The 15,461-nt window shown below is 48.0% G+C and overlaps 1 protein-coding gene across 1 annotated transcript in view; it reads left to right on the top strand.

Moving 5' to 3' along the window:
- Positions 1-14,319, top strand: part of LOC121834583 (nicalin-1-like) — a 30,953-nt gene extending 16,634 nt beyond the window's left edge. Inside the window, exons 8-14 of the mRNA XM_042288315.1 lie at positions 1,206-1,330; positions 7,009-7,199; positions 7,754-7,874; positions 11,680-11,846; positions 12,820-12,873; positions 13,564-13,642; positions 13,733-14,319. Of these exons, the coding sequence (XP_042144249.1) occupies positions 1,206-1,330; positions 7,009-7,199; positions 7,754-7,874; positions 11,680-11,846; positions 12,820-12,873; positions 13,564-13,642; positions 13,733-13,795 (800 nt within the window). The 3' untranslated portion in view covers positions 13,796-14,319. The remainder of the gene's footprint in view (positions 1-1,205; positions 1,331-7,008; positions 7,200-7,753; positions 7,875-11,679; positions 11,847-12,819; positions 12,874-13,563; positions 13,643-13,732) is intronic.
- The last annotated feature ends 1,142 nt before the right edge of the window (positions 14,320-15,461 follow it).

Here is a 15,461-nt window from a genome sequence, read left to right as displayed (position 1 = left end):
CCGCCGTTGCTCGTAGATGGCGGCAACTTTTCCAGCTGTCATAGAATAATGGATACTTGGGCACGTTGGAGGGACTTCATCGTAGGAAACAGTGCAAAAAAACAGACGAGGACGAAGAGAAAACACACGAGACGAGCGCAGCGCTCATCACGTGTGTTTCTTCGTCCTCGTCTATTTTGCACGCTGTTTCCTACACTCTTATTAGTTTCGGTTTGGACACAGGATGGGTCGGCCGCGTGCCCTTTCGGGGAAAGAAGACTGGGTGCAGAAGGATCGGCGACGTACGCAGCAGCGCAAATGGGTCCGCAACCGACACGAAGCCGCTGTCGCCTCGACTTCCACTGCGTCTACCGCTTCAGACTCCCTTGCGAAAGAAGAGCACATCGCTCGCCTGGAAAGCCGCCGCTGAGAACAGAACCAGCGATGTAAACAGCGCCGGCAGGCTAATGCCACGGACGATGATCGTGCTGCGGAGGCCACGCGCAAGCGTGAGGCCCGGTGACAACAGCACTCCACGCCGGCTGAACAGTTCCCAGGGGCGATGGCAAGGTTCCGGAGGGAGTTTGTGGAAAACCCGTTTGGTGTCACGTGCGCCGTGTGCGACCGACTCTGATTCGCCGGATACGTATCCACGATCGGCGGCGTTTCGGACAAGAAGAAGCGGGAAACGATCTCGTGCGCGTTGTGGCAGTGTATCGAGTCGGCGGACGTCTACAAAGAACCGACATGCAGAACGTGTCAAGATTTCCTGCTGAAAGGCGTGGTGCCCCGGTTCGCGACCGTGAATGGCTACAAGTACCCACCCGTACCGGAGGACCGACCAAGGTTGAGCGTGGTGGATGAACGACTAAGAACGCCTCGACTCCTGTTCATGAGCCTTTGGTGGTTAATGTGGTAAAAACAAAAACAACTGGGGAGAGTACGGTTGTCACATAATCAAATACCCAATCACACCTTAGTCCTTACATTTATATAAATACTTAATTTCCACCATAGTGCAGCTTCGCTGGTCTTACTTCTTCACGAGAGTGGAAAGGCTGAAAGTTTATTTTTACATACCTTTCACCGAGCTTTTTGTAATGACAAAAATGCCGATACTGCAGACATAGAAGGCACAACATACATACACACGTAAAGCTTTTTGTATGATTCTGTTTCTGAATTTGCATAATGACACGTGCATCTGTCCGTTTGTGCCTGTGCAGAGGGGAGCCTCCTGGCCGACTCCCTCTTCACCATGTGCCTGGACTCCATTGGTTCCGGGGACGAGCTCTACCTGCACGTCTCCAAGCCGCCCAAGGAGGGCTCTGCCGCCGCCCGACTCTTTGCCGTGAGTGGCGGCTCGGTAACTCGACGCGGAGAGGGTCGATCAAACTCTACGACCGCGCCCCGTTAACAGTTTAAGAAGGGGAGCACAAGCATTCCCCGCAGTGCTCCCCCGTTCTTTCCGCCTTAGCAAGCGATTGCTGGAGAGGAGGAGAGTGGATTTGCCTCTTCTCCAAGGCTTTAGGGAGCTCGAATGCGTTTGAACACCTAAATACCATATATACTCGTGTGCAAGCTGCACTCTTTCTTAAAATTCTCCTGGGGTGCAAGTTATACACAATTCAAAAAAAAAAAGAAAAAAAAAAGCAACATTTTTTTGGTTTATTTATGTACCACTGTATCCCATGAGGCTCCGCAAGCAGTGCACGTGCTTCCAAACCACACACCGATAACAAAGACAAAATGGCGCTGGCAAGTCGCCGTGGAAAACTGAAGACAGAAGCAGCGGAAGTGTCGTGTCGCACAACGATGATGATAATGTGCGGCGGATGGCAAAAACTAGCTAGCGCCATCTTGTGGTGCTTCGCGGGACTAGCCCCTTGTTGATGGGTGAAACTTTTGTTTCAAACACCTTATAAATTTTTTTTTTTTTTTAAATTTTTGCACGAAGTGGTGGGTGCGGGTTATACGCGAGGGCGGCTTATACACGAGTATATACAATACTAATGGATGGATCAACGTAACAAGATTTCTGAAGCATCGACCTCGTTAACTTAGTCTCACCTAAGGAGACGTGTCTTAGAGCAGGAGCTCGCAGAGGTTTTGACGTCAAGAGGCCCTCATCCTTCTCGATTTTTGGCCGAGTACCCCTCTCGATTTTGGCATGCAGTAAAACGGGGCAGAAACCTACAGACCATGCAAATAATACTGCACATATTAGGGAGTGTATGGCTTATAACTAAATGTCACAATGGGTGACTCAGATCTGCTAATATAGGCCTTAAGCTGGAAAAACACTATACCTAGAGGTGGTGACATAAGGGTTACCGACCGTCCCGGATTTCGCGGGACTGTCCCAACCAGGGTGTAAGATAAACAGGTGGGAAAATGAGAGCCAAATGAGCGACCGGATTGTGTCCCCCTCGGTTTTCTCTTTTTCTGTGGCGCCATCTATGTGGACCACCGCGAACTCACTCCGGGTGGGCGACCGGTGGCGACCGGCTAAACTGACGGAGATGGTTTCTCGTGAATTTTCAATGGAGGACTGTCGTGCTCTCGGTTTATTTTGCGCACTCTCGTATAGACCAGGGTGTAAGATAGACAGGTGGGGAAACGGTACATAGAAGCCTACCGCAGCGCCGAGACCGGATTGTGTACTCGTCTGCTTGCGGGTACCCCCGATTTGCGACAGATGGCGCTGCGGCGAGAGGAAAAAAGTCGAAATCAGATTTGCGTGGAACTCTATGGGAGAATGCGCAAAAAAAACCGAGGGCACGACAGTCCTCCATTAAAAATCCACGAGAAACCATCTCCGTCAATTTAGCCGGTCGCCTCCGGTTGCCCACCCGGAGTGAGAGTTCGCGGTGCTCCACATAGATGGCGCCACAGAAAAAGAGAAAACCGAGGGGGACACAATCCGGTCGCTCATTTGGCTCTTGTTTCCCCACCTGTCTATCTTACACCCTGGTATAGACTTCCACGCAAATCCGATTCAGATTTTTTTCCTCTCGCCGCAGCGCCATTTGTCGCAAATCGGGGGTACCCGCAAGCAGACGAGTACACAATCTGGTCACGGCGCTGTGGTAGGCTACTATGGGCCGTTTCCCCACCTGTCTATCTTACACCCTGGTCCCGACTTTTCATAAAGTGTCCCAAGTCCCGCATGATCCCTGTCGGGACAGCTATATGGCCCGGATTTGGTTCAGACGGTCGAGTTAGAAATCTTGTATGTGATCTAACGTATGCCCAATGATGCGAAACACGAAGTTTGCACAAATCACACAAAGCAATGGTGCAGTGTCTGGCATTGGCTGCGAGGATTTTGCCACTTTAGCATGCAAGAGCAATGGCAAGCCGGAAATTGTGGTGGGAGCCTGTTATCATCATCATCACTTGTATAAACCCCTTTGTGTCTCCCCTCTCCTCCCTTGCGCTGCCCCCCCCCCTCCCCCCGTCCCGACTTTTTTCATTGAAGAGTTGGTAACCCTAGGTGACAGTCTATGAAATTTTTGGAGCTGGGGTGAGGCTACCCTAGGGAAACTTCGGCCCTCTGGGAACAGGTTGAGCGAGTTTTGTCTTGTCATGGCACATTGTTTTAGCCTGGCAGCATCCACCGTTAAAGGGCAACTCCGGCCAAAACTCAAAATGAATTAAATTACTGATATCGCTTTAGTGGCACAAAATACGACCCCAGCCAAAATTTCACGTCCGTGGGACGCCGCATTCTCAACTAATGCCGATAATAAAAATGCTACCCGCCGCGAGCCGCTGCTCCTTAGCGGGCGGCCAGCGGGCTGCCGATCGCTAAAGCAACATTGGGCCGTGATGTCAACATCGTTCTCTTTTTTTCCTCCGTTCCGGACGGGCGCACGGCGCAGCCGTCGCGCGCGCTTCTTTGTGCCGCTACTACCGCTACTTCGGCTTGTGATTGCGCGTTTAGCCGTTGCTTTTTACCTGTAGCCCGTGTAGCTTCGGTATAGCCTTTTGTTTATTCGCTTGTGAGGACTCCAAGACTCGTTTTAGCGAGCAACTCGGTGCGCCCAAGACTGCCCAGCTGTTCCTCGAAAGATGCCGAGTACAACTTGTAGCGCTGTGGGCTGCTCAAACAACCCGCTGCGCAACCCGGAGGTGCTTTTTCACAAGTTTCCAAACGGATCGGAAATTGGAGAAGGTGTGGGTGAACGCTGTTCAACGAGTGGACTTTGGAAAGCCTTGGACACCGACCCCCAGATCGAAGCTCTGCTACGATTATTTTTCGCCGGAGAGTTACAAACGAAACCTACAGGTGTTGGTTGCTTGTGGCTTGTCAGCGAAGGGGTCGAGGCTTATAAAGGTTGCCGTGCCGTCGCTCTTTGCCCACCGTACATGTACAGAAAAGGTAAACATGATAAAAGTATCCTGATCAATAAATGCAGTGTTGAAGATTGAGCATTCACGCTCCATTGAATGTCTGTTGAATGAGGAATGGTGGGCATGTAGAATACAACCACTAACTAGCTCCAATCATTAAAGTTTATAATGAAAAGGAAAACAATGTTCTGCTTTGCGTCACTGCTTGTTTACTACGCAATCTCGTGCGTAGTATTCAGGTTCGTAACGACTACTAGCGAACAGCCGGCGCGTGAAGCTCATGCGATATAAACATTCGCCTCCCAATCATTCGAACCCGTTACGCAGCAGTATGAATTAACATTGCGCTTGTGAATACCACAAGGGACTTTAAAGAAATCGCGAAAGTTCGGATTTGTAAGTTACAACTCTCTAATTTATCCGAGTTCGGCTGGAGGTAAATATAATATTTAAAACTGAAAAAAAAAACACAAAAAAAAAAAACACACTTGCTTCAGTCACAAGTTACTAAGAAAAACTTAAAATCCTATGTATTCGAATAATGTAATGCTCTCATGAGGGCCTTTAAGGGTATATAAATAAATTAATAAAAAAAAATTGTTGTGGGTGGGGGTGGGAATGCGGAATTAAGGGAAAGAAAGTGTTCTCACCTTGCTAACTTTCTGTGTTTTCCTTTATCACCCACAAAAACTTTTGCTAGTTTTGAGAAGAAAATAACTGCCCAAAGAACTTTTCTTTTTTTTTTTTAGTGCGGCAAGTTTTTTTTTTATTTTTACAAAGATTCACTACCTGGACGAACTTATGTGGTGAATTAGTGTCGTAGCTTACGAATTTGGCTTTTACGTGCCTGAGGAGAAGATAACGAAAAAAGAGACGTCTACAGCTTAGCACACGTCTGTTCGGGCGTCGCGGCCTGCGCCGGAGAGCCTCAAAGCTTCGTGTCTGGGACTGACCCGCAGCGCGAAAGCGAGTGGGCCCCCAGTACTGTACGTCACTGGCAGCGCGGCGTAGAGCAACGCCGCTCCATCCACGGAGCCCCGGTGGCAATGTAGGCCTAGCGACGAGTGCGGAAGACCGCACGCACGCCGACAGCTGCCGAGTACGGCACCGAACGAGTTGACGGGTTTTCCAGTCGCTAGCTTTTGGGTATACAAGCGACGAGTATGGCACGGCATAGCGCACGCGCGGCGGCGGCCGCCGTGTACGGCACGGAACGAGTTGACGAGTTTTCCAGTCGCTAGCTTTTGGGTATACGCACTAACTCTTGCTACATATGCTGGATAACTACCATGTATACAGCATTAAAACAAAATCAGCTTACCTTCTATCTTTAGACGGCTAGCGCAACAGAGTTAGGTGCCGCTGGGCCTGCGTACTCGTTGAACGAGAACTATCTTGACGTCACGTCCACATACCGGCTGATTTCCAGTGTTGCCAAAACCTCGAGCGGCTAGTTTCGGTTTTGTCGGCCGCGCCCCAAACAAAGCTTTGAGACGTCGATATCTTTAAAACTACGCACAATAACGAGAAAAAAAATACACCTTGCAATTCAGGGGCGCTGACTGCACTAAAAACAGCCATAATCCCAAAATCGAAAGTACGGACCGGAGTTGCCCTTTAAGCTGAAATCTTGGTAAACGAATTTGTCGAATCGAGCTTAGCAAATTGTATAGATCGGGGAGCACTAATGTTCTCTTGACCGACGTTACATGAAAATGCCTCGTCCATTTAGTTTCTTTGGGAGATTCGAAATAAATGGTGTGCAGTTTTGGACGGGAAGGCGGCTAAGCACTCCTGGGGAGTCTCCACCGTGTTTCAGTAGCACTAAAAAGTGGAACTTGCAAGATAAAACATTTTCCTGCAAAATTTTTCTTGAATATTCCTGTCTATTCGATGCAGTTCGACGAGACAAGTCAATTTTTGCTCGAACTTTGAAAATAGGTTCAGAAACTGCAAAATTATGGGTGCATACCGAACATGAGCAACTCTCAGACAGTTGGGCACACACACCGACTCGCGCGTGCCACGGCATTTGGCATGGGGGCGTTAGTCAATGAGCGGGCCACGCAAGAAATTATACAAAGAAATTTAGGAAACAAACAACAAGATAACAGAAACAGCACACACTGCCGCGAACGAAAACTGAAAAGTAGCGACACTGGAAACCTAATCAGTAGAGCGAAAATGCAAGACAGTGGAGCTTTTAAAAACTGCAGAGTCAGTGATTAACACGAGAGATTCCAGAAGACCGTTCCAGCCCACAATTGTTAGCGCTAGGAATGATTTGTTAAAAAGGCATCGCTCGAACTAGTCGTGCGTTGAAAATCACATTAGTCATTGAGGCGACGAGATCAGGCATCCCTGCTTACGCCCACGGGTGATGACTTAGCACTTCCGGTGTCTAGATTTTCGTCACGTTGGATCCACATATAGTCTAAGCTCGTTATAACAGACCTTGATTTTGACCAAGATTTCTGTCTGTTGTAAATGGAGTATGTTATATACAGATATGAAGTTGAGTCAATGGTATGTAGAGGAAAACCAACGGAACCTCACAAATCGGTATGTTATATCCAAATGTCTCTTGTAACCAGGTCTGTTGTAATGAGCTTAGACTGTACTCACTCCCACGTCGCAGCTTGAGGTGTATTTACGTCGAAACCCGTAACGCAGGAGCTGGAGCGCGTGGGTGCGGGCATGGAGCCGCCGCTCAAGGTCTCCATGATGCACAAGAAGATCAACCTGGCCGACGAAGTGCTGGCCTGGGAGCACGAGCGCTTCAGCATGCGGCGCCTGCCGGCCTTCACGGTGTCGCGGCTGCCCAGCCACCGCGCCACCAGCCGGAGCTCCATCTTCGACACCAGGTGCGACACCGGAGCGGCGATGCAAAAATTGTCGCCGGCCGGCCTTCTAACTTTGATGACCTTCGAACATCTATGAGTGGATGTTTGGTTTAAAGTCCATTAGTTGTCGGCTATAGATGATGCTGTCAGACCTTGGCAGGCTATGCGGAGAGCAAGTCGTTTGCTTCGCGTGCAGGGGTCGCGGCGGCGTCGGAACGACACCGAGTTCTGATTGGCTTTGAGTGGAAGGATGGGGGGTAGACCCCAATGCTAGGTGCCTTGAGATCTACTCACTATTTTTTCCAATGAGCCAATAAGAGCTTGGCGCTCTAACATCGTCGCAAGCCCTGTACAAGAAGCAGACAAACTTGTGCTCCGGATACAGTTGAATATCTTCTGAATAATTGCCTCTACTAAAAAATTGCTTCTTTAACATTCTAAAACAAGGTTTTGGCCCGTTATCTATGATTCCGACGTAGTATGTGAAGCTTGTTACGGCTTACTGTTTTGACAACCACTATTCTTGCAGGTAATTGGATGAGACTCAAATTGTTTGTTTGCTACCTTTTTCCCAGGGAGAAAGTGCAGACAGCCAAGTTGGCTCGGAACGTGAAGGTGATCGCCGAGGCGCTTGCGCGCCTTCTCTACAACACCACGTTGGATGGCTCTGATGTGGAGGTTTTCCGGGACAGCTTGGTGGGTTGTCGATTGAATTTGAATGAATTCAGTTCAATTTTTATTTTCTTTAAAGATATGCACATCACCAAGAGGTGCATACCAGCAAGGAACCTGGGAAACTTGGGAAGAATACAGTTGAGCAGTTACGTTTTGTGAACTTGGTTAGACAAACTTTTACAGAGACTGACATTTTACGTGCAAATTTGAAAAGCTCAAAAAAAATTGTTTCGGTACGGATTCCTCTAGCGTTGTGCTATACTAAACTTTTAATAGTAGTTTCGAATAATAAGCTATTCGATAATCGCTTCGGGATGAACTGCGATATTCGTCTTCTCGAAGTGTTGCGGCACGGCAGGTTAGCCCCGAGGCTCTGCGGGTATTGCTTCCCCACATTGCACAGGTGCTCGGCAAAAAGCGCTCTCAACAGAACTAATCCGCCGCGATTAGGCGAGAGTACTAGATCTTTGGTAGCAATATCTTGACGACCGGCGTTCGTCATTCGTGCTTGTCTTTTTTTTTTGTTCTTTGTTTTTTTGTAAAATCTCAAATTGAAGAAAGAATATTTTTTTTTATAGCAAGCTGATTTATAAATCTTGATAATGATAGCTGCAACAACTGTGTTGTTTGCGTGCCACAGTTACTAAACATAGTTATACTAACTTGGCCTAGAAGTGGACGGGTGGAAGGTTAAAAACAATCTTCACGAGTTCAGCTGAATTTTTGTTTAGCACGGTGCACGGTAGTGAAAGGCTCAAAAAAACTTTTGATATTTGATTTGAAATTATTCGACCAAAATTGCTATTAACTTTGAATTCTCTTGAAACTCGATCTATTATTAGCACGTAACTAGATTCCTCTAATCGGGAAATTGAGTGGGAGCTAGGATGTGGGAGCTTCTTGTCAATTTCTTTCGAACGCATCTGCGAACAATCTCATCTCGGCCGTTTGAACCTAAGTGGAACTTGCCTAGGCAGCCGCACTTGTGATTAGTAACAATTCAGTAACAAACATTCCTTTGTGAAAAGTCTCAATTTAGGGCACAGGCTCGCTGTATGCAAATGCAAGTATGCTCGCACCGAAAACTACAAAAACGGCAAAAAAAATGCGCATCCAAGGTTTTTGTTGTGGTGGTTGAACGCGACCGGAGGTTCCAAAAGAGAATCCATATTTGCTTTGAATTAAGCACGCAGGCAGCCAATGGCATTGTCGGTCCGTCTTTTAGCCACGAACCGGCAAGAACGGCAGGGCATCCTTTTTCGAATATCGGGCTTCCGTTGTGCGCTCTTTGCCTTCTGTCGCGCCTTGGCCACGCGCGTGGGCTCTTCTCCCGCGAGACGCCAAAGTGTTGCCAAGAGTTGGACGCTCGCGCCGGAGGCGGTGCAATCGACAGACCGTCTTACCATTTCATTCTTCATCCTCTCGTTGACTATAATCTCAAGTCTCCACTGCGGTGGCGCAATCGCACCGGTGCAGCGCAACTTCCGAACTCATTTCTGAGATGCGCGTGGTACGGAGTGGCCGGACGAATGTTTGGCAGTGTAGTACCCAGTTCGTATTGAACCTTAAGGATACAGTCGAATCTCGTTAATTCAAACTCGAGGGGGACCGAAAATTTGTTTGAATACAGTGAAGTTTGAACTCCAGGGAGCTTTCTCCCATAGAGACCCACATAATCGGGGCCCCACTTTGGGCGCCAAATTATGTGGGTCGTAACCTAATCGACGCCCGATCGGGTCGTGCTTCGCTCGCTCCCCAAGAAGTCGCCCAACACAGTGCGTGGTAAAAACAATTTGCTAACTCACAAATTTGAAGAGTCCCCGTCCGTCGCTGTCGTCCGTCCGGCCACCACTGACCAGTCCGGAGTCGAGAGAGAGCCCCCCAGTGTCCCGCCTCCCTTTTTCATAGCTTCGACCCTGGCCGATCACGTGCGTCCCCACAACCTGTCCACATACCACCCCCGCGATCCCCGAACGGGGGTGACGCACCAGGTGATAACGCTCACTCGTCGGGGATCCGGGAGAGCGGGGAAGGGGGGGCCAGAAGAACGGCCGAGAGGGCGAGGAGAAAGCAGGGAAATGGGGCTTGGAGGAGCGGCCGCGGGAAGGGTCCCTACAATGTAAAACGCTTCTATAACCTCTCCCTTGGTTTAATCTCTTGCTTTCTTTGAAAACTTTGTTTCAGCCAAAAAAAGGCTTACAGTCAGTGCATCGCGTGCAGTGGTGAGCAAGATGTCCCCCTGCATTGTTGCGCACAGAAAGATTATGTTCTCGTGCCCTGTTGTTAAAACAGCTGCCAGTTTGCCCGATGTAAACTTTTCGACAGCTTAACGGTATCTCTTATACGACATTGCTGACACATTCAGTGTACTGCACTGCATACTTTTTAGATCAGAGCGCTTTTTTTATGCCGTGTAAGCGTCGGACAGGTTTTCGAGAGCTTGCAAGGGGCCGAGAAAACAATGTTCATATCGTATCCGCTTGCTATCTTTTTAATGTTGCGGGACACTTTATGCGAATATGGAATCACACGTACATGTCTTCTAACTTTATTTGTCTGCCCTTGTAGGCTAGTTCTTTTTATTTTCTGAAGTAAGCTCTCACAGCAGCTCGAAATTAGGTTAGGTGGGTACCCGACATATTTTAAGGGGGGGGGGCACTACCCAGAAAAAACAATTTCTGCAAAAAAAAACGTTCATTTTGAAAAATGCTATATTTACATCCACCAACATCTAGAGGGTATTCCCAGAAAGTTTCATTAGATTGTACTGCATAGTTATTTTTTTATAAATTAATTTTGGTGTACCGATGCTAAAGAAAAGGTAGAGGTTGGAGCACTTTGAATGCATTTTTCTCCATTCCACTTTCTGGCATGAATTTCACTTTATTGTTATTGCATAACTTGGATTCATTTTTATGAGTTTTTCTGGGGTGAAATTTTAAGGGGAAGATAACTATGAGCTTGTATTTTTTAGTTTTGTCATTTTTCGTGCTCAAAAACAAAAATTTGCACAAAGAATGGAAATCTAAAAAAACTGTATTTGTGTTTATGTGACTTTTTGGTCATGGAAGATGGTAAAAATTAGAAATATAGCTCCATAGTTATCTGCTCTGAGCTGTCCTAATGCAATATAACACATTAAAACAACACATTTATAAGTAATTTCAAAACAATAGTTTTCCTACGCAGGCACGCCCACTTTCATCTTTGAACCTTTGCAGTTTTTTTTTTGTACTTCACCCAGGTTAACAAAATTTGGCAGAAATGTTCTCTACATCAGCAGAAACAAGCCCCTGTAAATATAGTTTAAATCAGACAAGTGGTTCAAGAATTTACTTTTTTGGGTAGTGTCCCCCCTTAAACCTTTTTACTCGCTGAGCAAAACTGATGGCCATCTTGTATTTGCAACTTTTTGCAAGAGCTGCCTGAAGACACATGGGGTGCCCACCTGTCGTCTTTCTGCCTTTATTGTCCTTGTTTTTTGTTTGCGCTTTTTAACCTTTTATATCAGTATGAACCAACTCGCCCAAACCCAAGTTTTAGTTCACTTACGCCTTTGTCATTGTACGGTCGTCTAATACACTCCCCCATCCCGGTGGATAGGGTTCCCCTCAATACTGCTGACCCAGAGGGTGATTCCCGAAACAGCTATGGTTGAGAACCACTGTCTCAACCTATTCCCCCAAATCAGTTTATTAATTGCGACGTTAAGTGGAAACAGCCTTAAGAGGACGGGCGATTTCACGTGACAGTCTACTGTAAATGGCACGCAACGGCGAGGCAAAAGCGCACTCATTTTGGGGCGGGACGCCCGCGTCGTCTGCAGGCTTTGCAGGAGGACTACCTGGGCGCGTGGGTGGACTTCCTGGCGAGCCAGCCGAGGGGTGCCCAGCTGCTGGCCAAGGGGAAGTCGCCCCTCGTGGCCACCCTGGAGCAGGGGCTCGGCCGCCACCTCAAGGAGGTCAAGGCGTCCACCTTCCGGCCGGACAAGAGGTGCTTGCCTTCACCCGCCTCGTGTTCAAACGGCGCCGGTGCCGCGGGTGGTCCCTCGACTTCTGCCCGAAAGTCATCGCGGAAGCATCGCTCCGTGGCCGGACTGTCGACGAAAGACTGAGCAGACGCGAGACAGGATGCGGTGGCTGGCGGCCCCCCTCATCCGCCCACCTTTTTCGCCGGCATTTCTACGCCCAGCTGCAAGGACCGCGACGGCGCGACGTGCCGTTTGTGGTCACTCCGGGACCACTTTTGATGCACGTGCGAGATGGGACAGGAAACGCACCGTAGTCGGTGACAGGTTAAAAGTGAAGTGGAAGCTCCTCCCACCTCTTTTCAGCATTCACTCTGCTAAGGTGGAGAGAGGTGGGAGGGGCTTCCACTTTGCTCCTAACCCGTCACCGACTGTAGGTGGAGACGCGTTCCAAAAACAGTAACGCTGAGCATAAAAGACGGACTTGCTTTGTAGTGCTTCTCCGCGAGTTTGTGAGCTTTTATATGTCTCTTGTTCACTCTGTGAAGTCTGGCGCGTCTACTTCTCGACGAAGAATTCGAGAGAGCCAATCGCTGCAGTCTACGAAGGGAGCTGGACGAATGACGAGGCTGGAAATACGTTTAGGCCTAAAAGAGAAAAACGCCTGTGCTTTGGTGCCGGGTGTCGCGACGCCATTTCGTGCTCGGCATTGCAGTGCGGGGCGTATTTCTTTTAGGCCTGAACACGCTTCCGGTGCTACTTAGGAGAGTAGATTCGAGATTTCTCAGAGTAGAGGTGACATTGGATTTGGATGGAGACTTGTAGCATAGTTCACAGGCACGAGCGTGTTTTGTTTTTCGTTCTAAAGGAATCTTTACTCCGTCGCGTGGGTACGCCAAATGCTTTTTGTTGCTTAGGCACGACTGCCCCCCCAAATTTTGTTTTCCGTTTTATTATAAGATTCTAATTGTTTGTGCCTCCACTCCTGTGTTGTTTCAGGGATCCTGAGCTCGTGTTCTACGACACTGCGGTTGCGGTCATGAATGCGTACAGGTTTGTGCTCCCTCCCCAACGCATTTGTTCTCCGTCCGTCTCCTTTTTTCTGCTTCTGTCTGCTTCACGAAGGCTGCGTGCATTACGGGGCATGAGCTTTACCGCTTACCGACGTTAGCAACTACTTGCTAGTACCCAAAAAGTAGCTGTAAAATAATATAGTCAAAATCCTACGATGTATGTGATAAAAGTTTAATATCAAGGTGCATGTACTCTCGCAAAACTATTTTGAAGGTTGCATTTATGTGAATTTTATTTTCTGTAAGGACCTATCGGAAACTTAAGTTAGGCTGTGAATGGAAACAACATTAAGAGAGTTTGACTGGGTTGTGCCATACCTAGATTTAATTCCAATAATTTATTTCTGTGACAGTTTACGTTGCAACCATTAGAGGCTCTTTGTAACTTGTACACCTATTTAGCCTTCAAGTATTTGCTATAGTAAGTTACAGCTCAAGAAGATAGGGCGAGGATAGGGAAGGCTGGGGAGGAAGAAGCCGACGGAACGCAGGAGAGAAGGGTGGGAAACCTCCTCTCTCGAGCCTTCCGTCTGCTTCCTCCTCCTCGGCCTTCCTTTCCCTCGGCCTCCCTTCTCGAGTTGCAACGGACTTCAGGGTGCACTTCAATCGTACAGCCAGATATTAAATGGAAAGCTTCGAGGCATATTGTGGCAACGTTACTTTCACGCAGCGTAAAGCCAGCCGTATTCGATCTCTTCCTGGCGGCCCTGATTGGGGCGTACCTCGGCACGGTCTACCTCATCGTCGTCGTAAGTATGCCGCTTCTAAACAGATTGGTTCCAGCCAATCCGCAACCTCTTAGATTGGCGATTGGACAAACACTTCTTTTCCCCGTGCAGAACTTCCACCACGTGCAGAGGTTGGTTGCCCTGTTTTCGCAACCCAAAGCCAAGGTCAACTGAAGGTCGACCGGAGGTCAACTCTAGGTCGAATCGAAGGCTGTTCATTCCTTGCCGATTCGACGGGTGCCCAGCGGTGCCCTGGATCCCGCCGTCTGCTGTGCAAGCGGGGGATAGATGCCCCGGGCATCATGGTTTCCCTTTACGAAACTACTGGTGCCATTAGTGCAAACGTTTTGCTTTGGCAGGCGCTACACGCGGAGTGACAAGGTGTCTTGATCGTGCGACTCCGCTGTGCGTTCCTCGAGGAGGTTCGGTGTTGTGCTCACGCTTGAATAGTAGTACGACAAATGCGTATCTTTTTCCAACCCGTGACTTTGTTTGACAGGGTGGCAAGTGTTTCGCTTAATTTTTTTTAGCGTCTCCGGTTGTAAATATCGCAGTGCATAGTTGTTGGCTCTGTGTGTGGGGGCGAAGGTGTTTGTGTCGATAGATGAAGGTTGTGTCATTGCTGAGGGACGAGAGCAATTGCCAAGGGTTTGGGTGTGGCCAAAGTAGTCTGCACAATAAAACATTGTGGATGTTGAGTTGTTTTTGTTAACAAAGCTGTCTTCTATTGCAAGGACTTATGGGCTGCTTGTGGAGCTCTAAGAGGGCATGCAATTTACACAAGTTGAGGTAGAAATATAAATATTTAAGGGGATCGGTGGCCAAGTGGGGTAGCGCAAACCAGCTTAAAGCACGTGGAACGAAAGCTTGCCTTGCAGAACCCAGGGCTCCTGGGTTCAATCCCCACCCCTGTCCGTTTTGATCTGGATGAGCATCGTACTGGCGTGCGGTCGTGCATCGCCACTGCGTGGTGCACGTTACAGGCCCCAGGCTAGCAGTTTTACTGGACTGGCTAAATTAGACAAGTCGCCAGTTGAGGCAGACTAACTTCAGGCTGTATGAACATGCACACAAGCACAATTTAAAAGGATTGACAGTATAGACGGAAAGAAAGCAGAAGTAGTTTCATGCGAGAAAGCGATTTCCCTACCAAGTATAAATGATTCCAGTGGGCAGAATAAAGCAAAATAATTTGATCCATATGCCAGTCAGAATCTAAAGCTGTAATTTTCACTTAATATAAATGCACTTGGCATGACACAAAAACATTGTACGAATTTAATAGCACACAACATTAATTTCAAGGCCATCCGAATTAATGTGCTAAACAACACTGATTTTAAGCAACATTATAAAACTGGAGGCACAGAAACACGAAGGACACGGACAACACCGTCTCGGACATGGCTAAAAAGTTTTATTCACAATGCCCTCCCTTTATAGCAAGCAAATCTCAGCTGATACAAAACTGGAAAAAACAGAAAATGCTAGTATCAGCAAAAGGGGGACCACCCATCGCCAATATCTAATCACTTGCAACCTATGAAGGCAACTGCAACATAACAAAATCTAAAAACCACAGCAGCAGAAACGTCCATACTTGTTTATCAAAAACGACCGAAGGAACGTTAACACAGATTAAAGTCTGAAAATATATCTCCAACCAAAAAAATGAAAGGCAACCCGACGTTTCAAAACCAACACGGTTTCTTCTTCAGGGGTGACTGAAGGCGCGCGGACACAGCAGCAGCTCCCAACCTCTTCGTCTTCCAAAAAGAAAAGAAAAGAAATTCTTTTTCTTTTCTTTTCTTTTTTTGAAGACGAAGAGGTTGGGAGCTGC

The sequence above is a fragment of the Ixodes scapularis genome, unplaced genomic scaffold (assembly GCF_016920785.2).
Source record: "Ixodes scapularis isolate PalLabHiFi unplaced genomic scaffold, ASM1692078v2 ptg001727l_1___fragment_2___debris__unscaffolded, whole genome shotgun sequence".
NCBI classification, from domain to species: domain Eukaryota; kingdom Metazoa; phylum Arthropoda; class Arachnida; order Ixodida; family Ixodidae; genus Ixodes; species Ixodes scapularis.
Note: the sequence above shows the minus strand (reverse complement) of the source record. Positions and strands in the feature narration are given on the sequence as shown.